Genomic DNA, 13,922 nt, shown 5'->3' on the forward strand with positions numbered 1-13,922 from the left:
GAACATCATTTCCAGTAGCGTACTTTGCTAATATTTTCAATATTTTCGATGATATGAAATAATACATGAACATCATTTCCAGTAGCGTACTTTGCTAACATTTCCAATATTTTCGATGATATGAAAGATTACATGGTCCATCAATTCCAGTAGCGTACTTTGCTAATATTTTCGATGATATGAAATATTACATGAACATCATTTCCCGTTCCGTACTTTGCTAATATTTTCAATATTTTCGATGATATGAAATAATACATGAACATCATTTCCAGTAGCGTACTTTGCTAATATTTTCAATATTTTCGGTGATATGAAATAATACATGAACATCATTTCCAGTAGCGTACTTTGCTAATATTTTCAATATTTTCGATGACATGAAATAATACATGAACATCATTTCCAGTAGCGTACTTTGCTAATATTTCCAATATTTTCGATGATATGAAAGATTACATGGTCCATCAATTCCAGTAGCGTACTTTGCTAATATTTTCGATGATATGAAATATTACATGAACATCATTTCCCGTTCCGTACTTTGCTAATATTTTCAATATTTTCGATGACATGAAATAATACATGAACATCATTTCCCGTAGCGTACTTTGCTAATATTTTCAATATTTTCGGTGATATGAAATAATACATGAACATCATTTCCAGTAGCGTACTTTGCTAATATTTTCAATATTTTCGATGGTATGAAATAATACATGAACATCATTTCCAGTAGCGTACTTTGCTAATATTTTCAATATTTTCGATGGTATGAAATAATACATGAACATCATTTCCCGTAGCGTACTTTGCTTATATTTTCAATATTTTCGGTGATATGAAATAATACATGAACATCATTTCCAGTAGCGTACTTTGATAATATTTTCAATATTTTCGATGGTATGAAATAATACATGAACATCATTTCCCGTAGCGTACTTTGCTTATATTTTCAATATTTTCGGTGATATGAAATAATACATGAACATCATTTCCAGTAGCGTACTTTGATAATATTTTCAATATTTTCGGTGATATGAAATAATACATGAACATCATTTCCAATAGCGGACTTTGTTAATATTTTCAATATTTTCGATGATATGAAATAATACATGAGCATTATTTCCAATAGCGTACTTTGTTAATATTTTAAATATTTTCGGTGATATCAAATAATACATGAACATCATTTCCAATGGCGTACTTGTTAATATTTTCGATGATATACAATAATACATGAACATTACTTCCAGTAGCGTACTTTGCTAATATTTTCAATATTTTCGATGATATGAAATATTACATGAACATCATTTCCAGTAGCGTACTTTGTTAATATTTTCAATATTTTCGGTGATATCAAATAATACATGAACATCATTTCCAGTAGCGTACTTTGTTAATATTTTCAATATTTTCGGTGATATCAAATAATACATGAACATCATTTCCAGTAGCGTACTTTGCTAATATTTTCAATATTTTCGATGATATGAAATAATACATGAACATCATTTCCAGTAGCGTACTTTGCTAATATTTTCAATATTTTCGATGATATGAAATAATACATGAAGATCATTCCCAGTAGCATACTTTGCTAATATTTTCAATGATATGAAATATTATATGAACATCAAATTTTCAATAGCGTACTTTGCTAATATTTTCGATAATATGAAATATTATATGAACATCATTTCCAGTAGCGTACTTTGCTAATATTTTCAATATTTTCTAACACTTAAACACTTTTAATAGTGGCTTGCAAGTCCAACATGTTAATATGATAGCTAGGGATATAATGTAAAGATTTATAAAGAAACTTTCTAGTCGACAGCATTTGACAAAAAGTAATCTGATGCATTCCAGTGCACTAAAGAACTCCAGGAAAATTTAGCTTCTTATGATACGAGAAAAGCTGAGTTTGTTTTTACGAACATGCAATTAAGTTTGCACAATTCGAAACAACAGCTTTTTGAGTATTTTCCGAAAGACACTCAAAACAAAACAAAACGAAAGTCACAGATGGATATAAAATCCATTCTAGACTGGCTGAAATTAAAAAAAAAAACATATTAAGGAAAAATTCATTTAAATACGTATATGTTGTATCTACAGATGCAATGTTCAAACTAGGCTTTCTCGCAGAATGTAGATCAGTTTTGGATTGAAAGAATATATGTATACCCCGAGCTTGCAAAAGAAGCTCTTAACATTTTATGACATTTGCAACCTCTTAACTATACAAAATAAATTTCTCGTCTATGATTGCTATTAAAACAAAGACGAGACATCTCACTGAACTTTAAAGTGATATTATTTTGTTTGTATTGGATACAGGGTCCAGATTTTAAGATTTACTTTCTGAAAAACAGGCACATTTGTCGCAATAATAAAATTATTTGTCACTTTAATAACTACTGAAACTTTCTTATGTTTTTATATTAAATATTGTTTGTTTCTGAACATATAGTAAGTAGGCTATATATTAACCCAGATATGCCTGAAATATTTTTTTTGCAATTTTTGTGTATTTTTCAAATCTCATTTAATGCAGTATATAACTGAAGTATTTGTATGGTGTCGAAACATTCTAGTTGTAACTGCTTGAGCTAGAAACAGGCGTCCTTTTAAAAGGACAGTAGGCATACGAGCATACACTTTGAGGAATAATTGTATATTATGCTTATATGAAAGGAAACAATGTAATTGTTGTAATTTACAATTATTATTATTATTATTATTATTATTATTATTATTATTATTATTATTATTAACAAATTATTACGTTATTTTATTATAGTTTCTTTATTATTACTACTAATATTATTCTGAAGAAAGATGCACTGTGGCTAAATTCGTTTTAACTCTGGAATGCTTTCGTCATTGAATAGTACCGTATTGCTATTGATACGTAAAAATAAGTAATAGGCGAAAAGAGTGTTGAAGTTTCGAGGAGGAGGTTATATTGCGAGAGAAGTGATGATACATATAATGAAGCAATTGCTGTGGCAATGTCGAAAGACAGGTTTCAGTTCATTTTCTAAAATCTACATTGTTATGACAATGACAATTTAGATAGAAAATAAGACTTCTTCCAAAAATACTAAATGAAAAACAATAGAAACTTATGTCCGTTCAATACCTCCCTCCATAACGTCACCAGTCCTCCACTTGTAAACAGATCTTGCTGTGCAAATCTGGCTTTCAGGTATTCTTCCTGTGAAGCAGACTTGAATAATTTGAAAGGAAAAATTGTTCCGGAGCCGGGTATCGATCCCGGGACCTTTGGCTTAGCACACTAACGCTCTGCCGACTAGCTACCCAATAACTATACCCGACACAGTCTCAACTTTTCCCTTCATATCCACACACCCTCAGTGTGCTGACAAGACGCCAGAAACCCAATTTTGAGAGCACACGAACTGTGTGTGGCATTTGTAGGCTGCATTATAGTGATATGTCTGTATTTGAGATGAAATTTCGCCCATAGCATAATTTTCAAACGTAGACAGCATTTCATGCAGGGAAAATCCACTAAAATTGAAAAAGCGAAACAATTTCAAAATATATGGGGATAGGCTATGCCTACTGTCCTTTTAAAAGGACACATAAGTTTTCGTCATTGTCATGTCGCAATGAATAGATATCTCTAACACATTGTGGTTTCACGTTATATTTATGTTTATTAGGAGTCATTTGATCTACAACAATTTGTAAAATAATTCCGAGCTGTAAAAATATTTAACATTTTTATCTGATTTGCGCTCGGATGCCATAGCTGAAATAAACGAACAATTCTCACGTCCACATCTCAAACTCAACGATGACCAAAACTCTAATTACCCGTCTTAACACACCTAGCAAGCCTCTAATTAAGACCAGTAATAGTGACACCTGTGAAAAAGTAAATGCGTTGACTGTAGAGAGGGTAATTTGAAACATTGACAACTGTCCTTTTAATAGGACAATAGGCATATCTGGGTTAATAAGCCTTTTTTATTTTATTTTGTAAATCATCTCCTGACCCTTTCAACTCTATACACGATGCCACTAGAAGTCGCGACCTGATTTTGGGAACCACTGTTCTAGAGTAAAGAATTCCTGAGTTATTGCATTTTAACTTCGCTAATGCTCAAGAAAACGAAAGATAATTAAAATTTTAAAAAATACTTAACATCAACAAATATTAATAAAATGTATCAAATTAAATAGAAAGTTCCAAATATTAATTAATGTCATAAAAACGAAAAAAATGAATTTTCTACGAACACCGCTTTTCATACTTCATGAAAATATGATTTTAACAACATAAATTACGTAGTATGTTCATAAATGATCGGAATTGATGATGTTTATGATGATCATGATCATGAAGATGAAAATTTTTATTCTATTTCAATCCGGTTGATGCCCATTCATTCACTAATGTGTCACTTAATTTTGCAGATGACGAGGAGTTACTTTTCCCATTGGACGATGAGAAAATGCTGTTGCAGTTTTTACGTCCTTGTAAGTTCTACCCAGAAAGCGCGTATGAGAAGGTAAGAATTTTTACACATTTTCATTAGCAATGTTCTTGTGATATTCTGCTCTCATGGATAAAGGGTTCCTCTACTTGTTACAGTTCCGTATAAGCTCGTAATTATCACATGATAATAAACAGGGGCCGTACAAGATTAAGCACTACTGGATTTTTAAGTAGAAGAGTGCGTGCATCTAGCAAGCGAAGTACTTGATAGACGGCTCACGCGACTCTTGTTTCGTAATATGGACCAATTTGACAATTAAATTAATACTTATAATTTACATTATGTACACTACAATACACTATTTTTACTACTTACTCTATAATAAAGAATGTAGGCCTACATGGATCAAACATTATTTAAACTATTAATAAATACCTTACTATAATAATACCGGACAGCTGTATACTAACAGCATTGACGTGAGTGCGAAATTTTTGATAATCGTTGCGTAGAGACAACGGCGTATATCATATCGCTAACACTGGTTTATGAATACGAAAAACGTTAGTTCGCTGATCATCCACCTGAAGCCCGCGCTAAGAATGTCTATGAATACGGTCATTAGCAGGGAAAGGATTTATATGTAAATACATATTTACTTATAAAGCTAATATAATTTATATTTTGCATTATCTTTATGTTTCACAATGTGTAGGGTTGAAAAATCCTACTTTTATTTTCCATATTTTTCCATATTTTAGAGTTTAGTACATATTTTCGTTAATTTCCATATATTTTCCATATTTCATATAAAACAGTCCATATTATATTAGGTTTAACAATAAAACAAAACAAAATTCCATTAACTTTTAAAAATACATTTCAACAATAGAGATTTAAACACATGTTCAGTAATCCCTTTAACATCAGAGTTATTTGAAAATTAGCAGTCCTATCAACAATGGGAAAGTAAGTTACAAAACTGTATTAATTTAATTTAAAATTTTTAACAGACTTCAGTTGTGCAGCTCAACAGTTAAATGCCAGTCAGAGTACACATAGGTTCAGTTTTGTAAATCATACTATAAAGACGGTAAATATGCCAAAAGTACGTCATTCAGTCAATTTAAAATCAAAACTAACAAGTTACATTTCAGAATTTAAAGAAGATGGTTTATCAACTGACAATAAAATATTATTTTGTAATTTGTGTCAGTGTGCAGTATCATCTACACAAAAGTTCCTGGTGCAACAACACATTACAACTAGTAAACATCAGGCCAACAAACAACTAAATTCCAAGCAGAGACAATTGTTTTTAACACAACCAACAACATCGAATGTAAGATCTGAGTTTAACATCGACCTGTGCCGTTCTCTCATCTCTGCTGATATTCCTCTCTACAAACTAAAGAATAAGGTCTTCAGGGAATTCCTTGAAAAATATACTCAACATACAATCCCGGATGAGTCAACACTTAGGAAGACGTATGCTCCATCCATCTACGATGAGACAATACAGAAGATAAGAGATGAAATTAAAGATAGTTCAATTTGGGTTTCCATTGATGAGACTCCCGACAAAGAAGGTAGACTTGTTGGTAATGTAGTTATCGGTTTGTTAAGTGAACAATATTCTGAACGAATTCTTTTACATTGTGATGTTCTAGAAAAGTGCAATAACAAAACTATAGTTAAACTGTTCAACGAAGCTATGGGTATCCTGTGGCCAAAGGGTATTATGTACGATAATGTGTTATTCTTTATTAGCGATGCTGCCCCTTATATGGTCAAAGCTGGACAAGCATTATCTGTTGTATATCCTAAATTGACTCATTTTACTTGTGTGGCGCATGCATTTCATCGTGTGGCAGAAGTGGTCAGAGACAATTTCCCTAAAGTAGATTTGTTGATTTCATCAGTGAAAAAAGTATTTCTCAAAGCTCCCAGTAGAGTTAACGTGTTGAAAGAAATGTACCCTGAAATTCCATTGCCACCAAAGCCAATTTTAACTAGATGGGGTACATGGCTAGAAGCAGTTGAATATTATGCCGAACATATAGACTCTATTAACAATGTTCTCCTTGCATTGGACTCTGAAGATGCAGTCTCAATTGATACTGCGAAAACAGTTACCTGTGACATAAGTGTGAAGAATGACTTAGCTCACATTCAGCATACATTTTCATGCATCATAAAAACGCTCAAAAGTCTCCAAAATAGGCACCTTTCACTATCTGAAAGTTTTGAAATTATAAATAGTACTGTGGAACAACTGAATCGTGGTAGAGGTAAAGTTGCAGATGCAGTAAGAGCTAAGGTGGACACTGTACTTTCAAAAAACCCTGGATATGAAGAACTACAAAAGGTTGTTGCTGTGATGAGTGGTGAATCAACAGTGAAGATTAACTTGGACTTATCCCCAGCAGACATTGTGAAATTGAATTATGTACCAGTTACTTCTTGTGACGTCGAACGCTCTTTTAGTCAGTATAAATCTATCCTCAGAGACAATAGAAGAAGATTCACTTTTCAGCACTTGAAAGAAATGTTTGTAACCTATTGTTATGGTAACAGACAATAAAAATTGTGTTTTGTTGAAACTACATTGGAAGATAAGGTACGTCCATTATATTTTTTGTTTAGTTTGATTAAAATGTACCAATATTTAACGTACATAGTCATTTTTTTTATAATTTTAAGTCCATATTTAATTCCATATTTTGGTAAAAATCCATATTTAATTCCATATTTTGGTAAAAATAACTACATATATATTTACATATTTCATATATTTTTAGTCCATATAAATCCGTTCCCTGGTCATTAGTAATTATTCGTACGTAGGCTATACGTTGTTAAAAGCGAAGCAAAATTTCTCTTCAGAGAACTTCATGAAAGCATTCTGCACTCCTGTCCAATTATCTCTTGTCGTATGCTTCATTCAAGGACTATGTTCACGTGCTACGAAGCTATCTGAGAAGAACTAGTTTGTGCAGTTGCAAAGGAAAAGGTTTGTCTAACTGGTTTCACTTGTGGTCCACACCGAAGCGACGTGTATTGCGTTGTTCTTGTTTACGTTTTGGCTTATATAACGCCGTTGTCTCTACGCAACGATTATCAAAACTTGAAAGCATTTGAGCTACGTAGCTTGACACGAGAGAAGGTATACTTTCTTCTTACGTCTATTCATAAGAGGTCTTTCACTTTCAGAAAACAACATAACATTTTCCCAGTAAAACTTTATAAAAACACTAACAGTTAAGTAGCGAAACACGACAATCTTCAATCATTATTATTACATTTTTTGGAGCACAATATCCCAGAGAAGGTCAACGCCGACCAATTGTGTGTTGGCAACACGTCCATATGCCTCATCAGAGGTGAACGATCATTCAACTAGTAGGAGCAATGTCTCTCAAAATAAAGTTAAGTGTTTTTAAAGTTGAGATTATCGCTAGAATACAGAAGCAACAAGTACTGCAAATAATTCTCTTACGTTTATCATCATCATCATCATCATCATCATCATCATCATCATCATCATCATCGTCGTCGTCGTCGTCGTCGTCGTCGTCGTCATACTGTACTGAATTGTAGAAAATAGTGAAATACGGAATTGAATGCTATGACATACAGTAATTAAAATAAGTTACATAATAGTATGTACAGCGGGGCTTTTCCGCTCACGGGGCTAATCCGCCCGAAATAAGAAATGTAGCAACAGCGCGTGACCTTCGCACAGAGTCAAGGTTGTTTTGCCTTTAGTATGAGCCTCTGTCTCTTGGCCGCCGCACGTGTCTATATTAAAAGTGTTTTGTGTTCCATTGTTGGAAGAACAGTAGAACAAAATCTAGAGGTAAGCGAATTATGATTAATTTTTTGCATAGTTAAAGAATACAACCTTACAAATTAAGATGTACCGTGCACAATAATGCGAATTTTTAACACTTATTGTTACTATTATAGGAACACAGGTTATGCAGTGTGTGTAGTCACAAATATTGCTGGCTTTGTTCACAAAGGTATTAATTTGGCGCGTCTTTCGAAATGTCTGCACTTGGGGCTATTTCGCCTAGTAAACGCGGGGCTATTTCCGCTCAGTAAAATAATTAGCTTAATTGGTGTTTTAATGCCAAATATTAGACAATATATTTTATTGGTTCATTTCAGACGGTCCGTACATACAAAAGAAAAAATTCAAGCGCTACATGGTCCGAGGAAGATATCAATCTAGCAGTAAAAAGTGTTGTAAGCGGAACCGTGAGTGTGAGAGGAGCTGCTGCATTGTTTAAACTTCCTTATTTCACACTTAAAGATCGAGTAAACATTTCAAAATTTGATTTTCCAATGGAAGAAGAGAAACCTTATAGACCAGCTGATCATCCAACTGCATTTAGTCCAGAAGAAGAGCGCGATTTCACTACTAGATTGAATGACTTAGCTGCAAAGGGTTTTGGCTGCACACCAGAACAAATTCGCCGACCAGCATTTACTTATGCAACGATAAATATCATAAAGCATCCCTGGAACATGGGAAACATGATTGCAGGTAGAGACTGGCTTACCGGGTTTATGAAGAGGAATAGTGATATCACTCCGAACCCTTCAGCCTCTGAACAGATCAGTTTTCAAGCCATTGAAAGTTTTCTACTATCATGCTCCAAAAAATTACATGCATTCGACACCAGAAGGCGCAATCAACAAGTTTAACTTTGGAGAAATGTTATCCACAGCATAGAGTAAAGCTGCCACCGTTGTAAATGGCGTTAAAGGATTTAAATGCACTGGATTGTTCCCTTTAAAGCCTTTAGCTATTCCCGAAGAAAAATTTCTTCCCTCAGTTCATTTCCAGGCAGAAACTTCCAGTGTGCCATCTGTTCAGTTTCAGAGAATCCTCAATTTTCCCAGCTGAATCCTGAGTCCCCTTCATCAGGATCCTCTTGCGCCGTCCAGCAGAAGACTTATCCTTTCAATACAATCATTCCGAGTCCAGCAAAAAGAATGTCCAAAAAGAAGTAAAAAAAAAAAGTAACAGAACCAAGACATTTGACTTCAGATGCAAACTACGAAGCAACGAAGGTCAAACGCAGGCTAAAAATGGAGAAAGGAAGCAAGGACAATGCAAGTAAGAAGAGTCAGTTAAGTGAATCGGGTGATGACTTACAGCTTATTGAAATTGGAGATAATAATGAGAACACTTCTTGTGGATTTTTTGGCCTGAAATTTTATTCGCCAGAATCGGTCAAGAAGGGAGATTGGATAAAGTGCCAGAAATGTGCCACTTGGTTTCACGAAGTATGTGTGGGTGTAGAAGGACGAAAAATGTTTACTTGTGGTAAATGCTTGTGATTTTGACATTGAAATGTACTGGGCGGAATAGCCCCTTGACTGGGCGGAATAGCCTCGCTATTTTTACATATTGTGATTTCTGCATTCTTCAGATGTTTGTTTAATACATTGTTTGTGTAAACGAATTTTCACTTTTTAGATATTGGAATTTATTCTTGATTAAAGTACCATTAATTGTATCACATTGACAGATTTTTAAAAAAAGGTTCTATATCACTTTATAAGGCTAAAAGTTGAAATGAGCGGAATAGCCCCGCTGTACTCTAATAAATTATGAACGTGGGTTGAAGAGATCTGTAAATTTTTTGTTTCACTGTACAGTATGTTGCTGTTGTATAGCTAATTGTCCGAAGACAGGTTTGAATCTCATAAGCAGGGAAAGGATTTATATGTAAATACATATTTACTTATAAAGCTAATATAATTTATATTTTGCATTATCTTTATGTTTCACAATGTGTAGGGTTGAAAAATCCTACTTTTATTTTCCATATTTTTCCATATTTTAGAGTTTAGTACATATTTTCGTTAATTTCCATATATTTTCCATATTTCATATAAAACAGTCCATATTATATTAGGTTTAACAATAAAACAAAACAAAATTCCATTAACTTTTAAAAATACATTTCAACAATAGAGATTTAAACACATGTTCAGTAATCCCTTTAACATCAGAGTTATTTGAAAATTAGCAGTCCTATCAACAATGGGAAAGTAAGTTACAAAACTGTATTAATTTAATTTAAAATTTTTAACAGACTTCAGTTGTGCAGCTCAACAGTTAAATGCCAGTCAGAGTACACATAGGTTCAGTTTTGTAAATCATACTATAAAGACGGTAAATATGCCAAAAGTACGTCATTCAGTCAATTTAAAATCAAAACTAACAAGTTACATTTCAGAATTTAAAGAAGATGGTTTATCAACTGACAATAAAATATTATTTTGTAATTTGTGTCAGTGTGCAGTATCATCTACACAAAAGTTCCTGGTGCAACAACACATTACAACTAGTAAACATCAGGCCAACAAACAACTAAATTCCAAGCAGAGACAATTGTTTTTAACACAACCAACAACATCGAATGTAAGATCTGAGTTTAACATCGACCTGTGCCGTTCTCTCATCTCTGCTGATATTCCTCTCTACAAACTAAAGAATAAGGTCTTCAGGGAATTCCTTGAAAAATATACTCAACATACAATCCCGGATGAGTCAACACTTAGGAAGACGTATGCTCCATCCATCTACGATGAGACAATACAGAAGATAAGAGATGAAATTAAAGATAGTTCAATTTGGGTTTCCATTGATGAGACTCCCGACAAAGAAGGTAGACTTGTTGGTAATGTAGTTATCGGTTTGTTAAGTGAACAATATTCTGAACGAATTCTTTTACATTGTGATGTTCTAGAAAAGTGCAATAACAAAACTATAGTTAAACTGTTCAACGAAGCTATGGGTATCCTGTGGCCAAAGGGTATTATGTACGATAATGTGTTATTCTTTATTAGCGATGCTGCCCCTTATATGGTCAAAGCTGGACAAGCATTATCTGTTGTATATCCTAAATTGACTCATTTTACTTGTGTGGCGCATGCATTTCATCGTGTGGCAGAAGTGGTCAGAGACAATTTCCCTAAAGTAGATTTGTTGATTTCATCAGTGAAAAAAGTATTTCTCAAAGCTCCCAGTAGAGTTAACGTGTTGAAAGAAATGTACCCTGAAATTCCATTGCCACCAAAGCCAATTTTAACTAGATGGGGTACATGGCTAGAAGCAGTTGAATATTATGCCGAACATATAGACTCTATTAACAATGTTCTCCTTGCATTGGACTCTGAAGATGCAGTCTCAATTGATACTGCGAAAACAGTTACCTGTGACATAAGTGTGAAGAATGACTTAGCTCACATTCAGCATACATTTTCATGCATCATAAAAACGCTCAAAAGTCTCCAAAATAGGCACCTTTCACTATCTGAAAGTTTTGAAATTATAAATAGTACTGTGGAACAACTGAATCGTGGTAGAGGTAAAGTTGCAGATGCAGTAAGAGCTAAGGTGGACACTGTACTTTCAAAAAACCCTGGATATGAAGAACTACAAAAGGTTGTTGCTGTGATGAGTGGTGAATCAACAGTGAAGATTAACTTGGACTTATCCCCAGCAGACATTGTGAAATTGAATTATGTACCAGTTACTTCTTGTGACGTCGAACGCTCTTTTAGTCAGTATAAATCTATCCTCAGAGACAATAGAAGAAGATTCACTTTTCAGCACTTGAAAGAAATGTTTGTAACCTATTGTTATGGTAACAGACAATAAAAATTGTGTTTTGTTGAAACTACATTGGAAGATAAGGTACGTCCATTATATTTTTTGTTTAGTTTGATTAAAATGTACCAATATTTAACGTACATAGTCATTTTTTTATAATTTTAAGTCCATATTTAATTCCATATTTTGGTAAAAATCCATATTTAATTCCATATTTTGGTAAAAATAACTACATATATATTTACATATTTCATATATTTTTAGTCCATATAAATCCGTTCCTTGCTCATAAGTGATTCCAAGAAGACACCACTTATGAGTAAGGTGATCAGATTCACATCGATAAAAAAGAGGGCACAAAGCTTCAAAAAGGAGGATATTGTTCGAAAAAAGAGGACAGAAAATAATCACTAATCAGACTTCAGATGCATACAAAACTTGTTTTTCCTCTGACACATATCGTCAAGTCAGATGTACTGCCTGAGAATAGATGTACAGTACATATCAGCCAGAATCTCAATCAAAGGGTACAGCAGTGATGTCAAAGCAAGCGCATTTTTCTGATCTTGACGTCGTGCGCGGGCAGCAAGCGCTAAGTATGGAAAGAGGAAGGGTTGTGTATATGAATAAGCAACCTGTTGGATTAAGAAAACAGTGGTGCACAAACTTCAAACGGAACGTGAAATTTTATGTCCTTATTTTTATATGGCTTCTTTCTGTTTAATATTATCTATATTGTCTGTAAAACAAAAGTACTAACACTGATTTCTTAATATTGCACTTGTGTTTTAAATATTAATAACATAATAGAGAGTTAAGAAGGAATATTCACTTAAATTCCATAGTAGTACAATATTATACTGTATTAAGTGGATGAAACACATCATTCATAAAGAAAGTGATATTCCTAAGAAAGAGATTGAGTATGACATGATAAGTTGGAATTGATATTGGTGGTACTTGTAGCTTTACAAAAGTAATCAATAAACTAATCAAAATAATATTACAGTACAAAGCAAAGTTACCTAGGTACTGTATCTGTTTTAAGTGTAACTAATATTTCATAACAAAACTCTTATCGCATTATGCTTTTAAGGTGATATTTGTGAGCAACTTCCTATCATCAGAATATTAAATTATTTTCTCGAAACCTGCTGAAGCTATAGAGCTGACATTTTTACAACACATGGGCACGTATCTTTTGCTTATGATGTAACAGTAGTTGCTTTGTTAATTCATTTCCTTACAAACAATTTCCATGCGAATATTTTCAAAATTTTCAATACACTATCTTCAGTATATACGGTATATTGGATTTACGAAAACATTCTGTAAGGCTACTAAATAAATAGGCCTATACCTGAAAATTTCACTTTTCCATAAGAAAAGTTGAGAAAAATATTTCTTTTGAATAAAAAAATCAAACTTGTGAAAAATGAGCATTAAAATTAAAACTTAGATTCTTATAATGCACTTATACTTCTCAGGCAAATCTAAAAAGTAACATGGATACAGTTTTGATAAGTTCTCTTCCCTTTATCTATTGAATCAGTGCTGGCCATCGCTGAATATAGGTCGACCAAGCGGCATATACCACCTCTTTCGTCTGTCTCTTTCCTTTCCGCTGTAAAGCGCTCAGGCTCTCCTAGGCTCTAAAGCGCGCGCTTGCTCCTGTGGGCATCAATTGACATGCCTGGGGTACAGTATTTAACAGCTAGAAATTGAATGTCTGAATCAGGCATGCTCATCGTTGGGATTTCTAACTTTTAAACGAAGTGCAATAGTGATATTTTTTAAGCGTG

At 33.3% G+C, this 13,922-nt stretch overlaps 1 protein-coding gene across 1 annotated transcript in view; it reads left to right on the plus strand.

Annotated features, from left to right (window-relative positions):
- The window catches only part of LOC138710917 (alpha-tocopherol transfer protein-like), a 115,608-nt gene that overhangs the window by 75,625 nt on the left and 26,061 nt on the right, over nt 1-13,922 (plus strand). Inside the window, exon 2 of the mRNA XM_069842110.1 lies at nt 4,462-4,556. Within this exon, the coding sequence (XP_069698211.1) occupies nt 4,462-4,556 (95 nt within the window). The remainder of the gene's footprint in view (nt 1-4,461; nt 4,557-13,922) is intronic.

The sequence above is a fragment of the Periplaneta americana genome, chromosome 12 (genome assembly GCF_040183065.1).
Source record: "Periplaneta americana isolate PAMFEO1 chromosome 12, P.americana_PAMFEO1_priV1, whole genome shotgun sequence".
Taxonomy (NCBI): Eukaryota; Metazoa; Arthropoda; class Insecta; order Blattodea; family Blattidae; genus Periplaneta; species Periplaneta americana.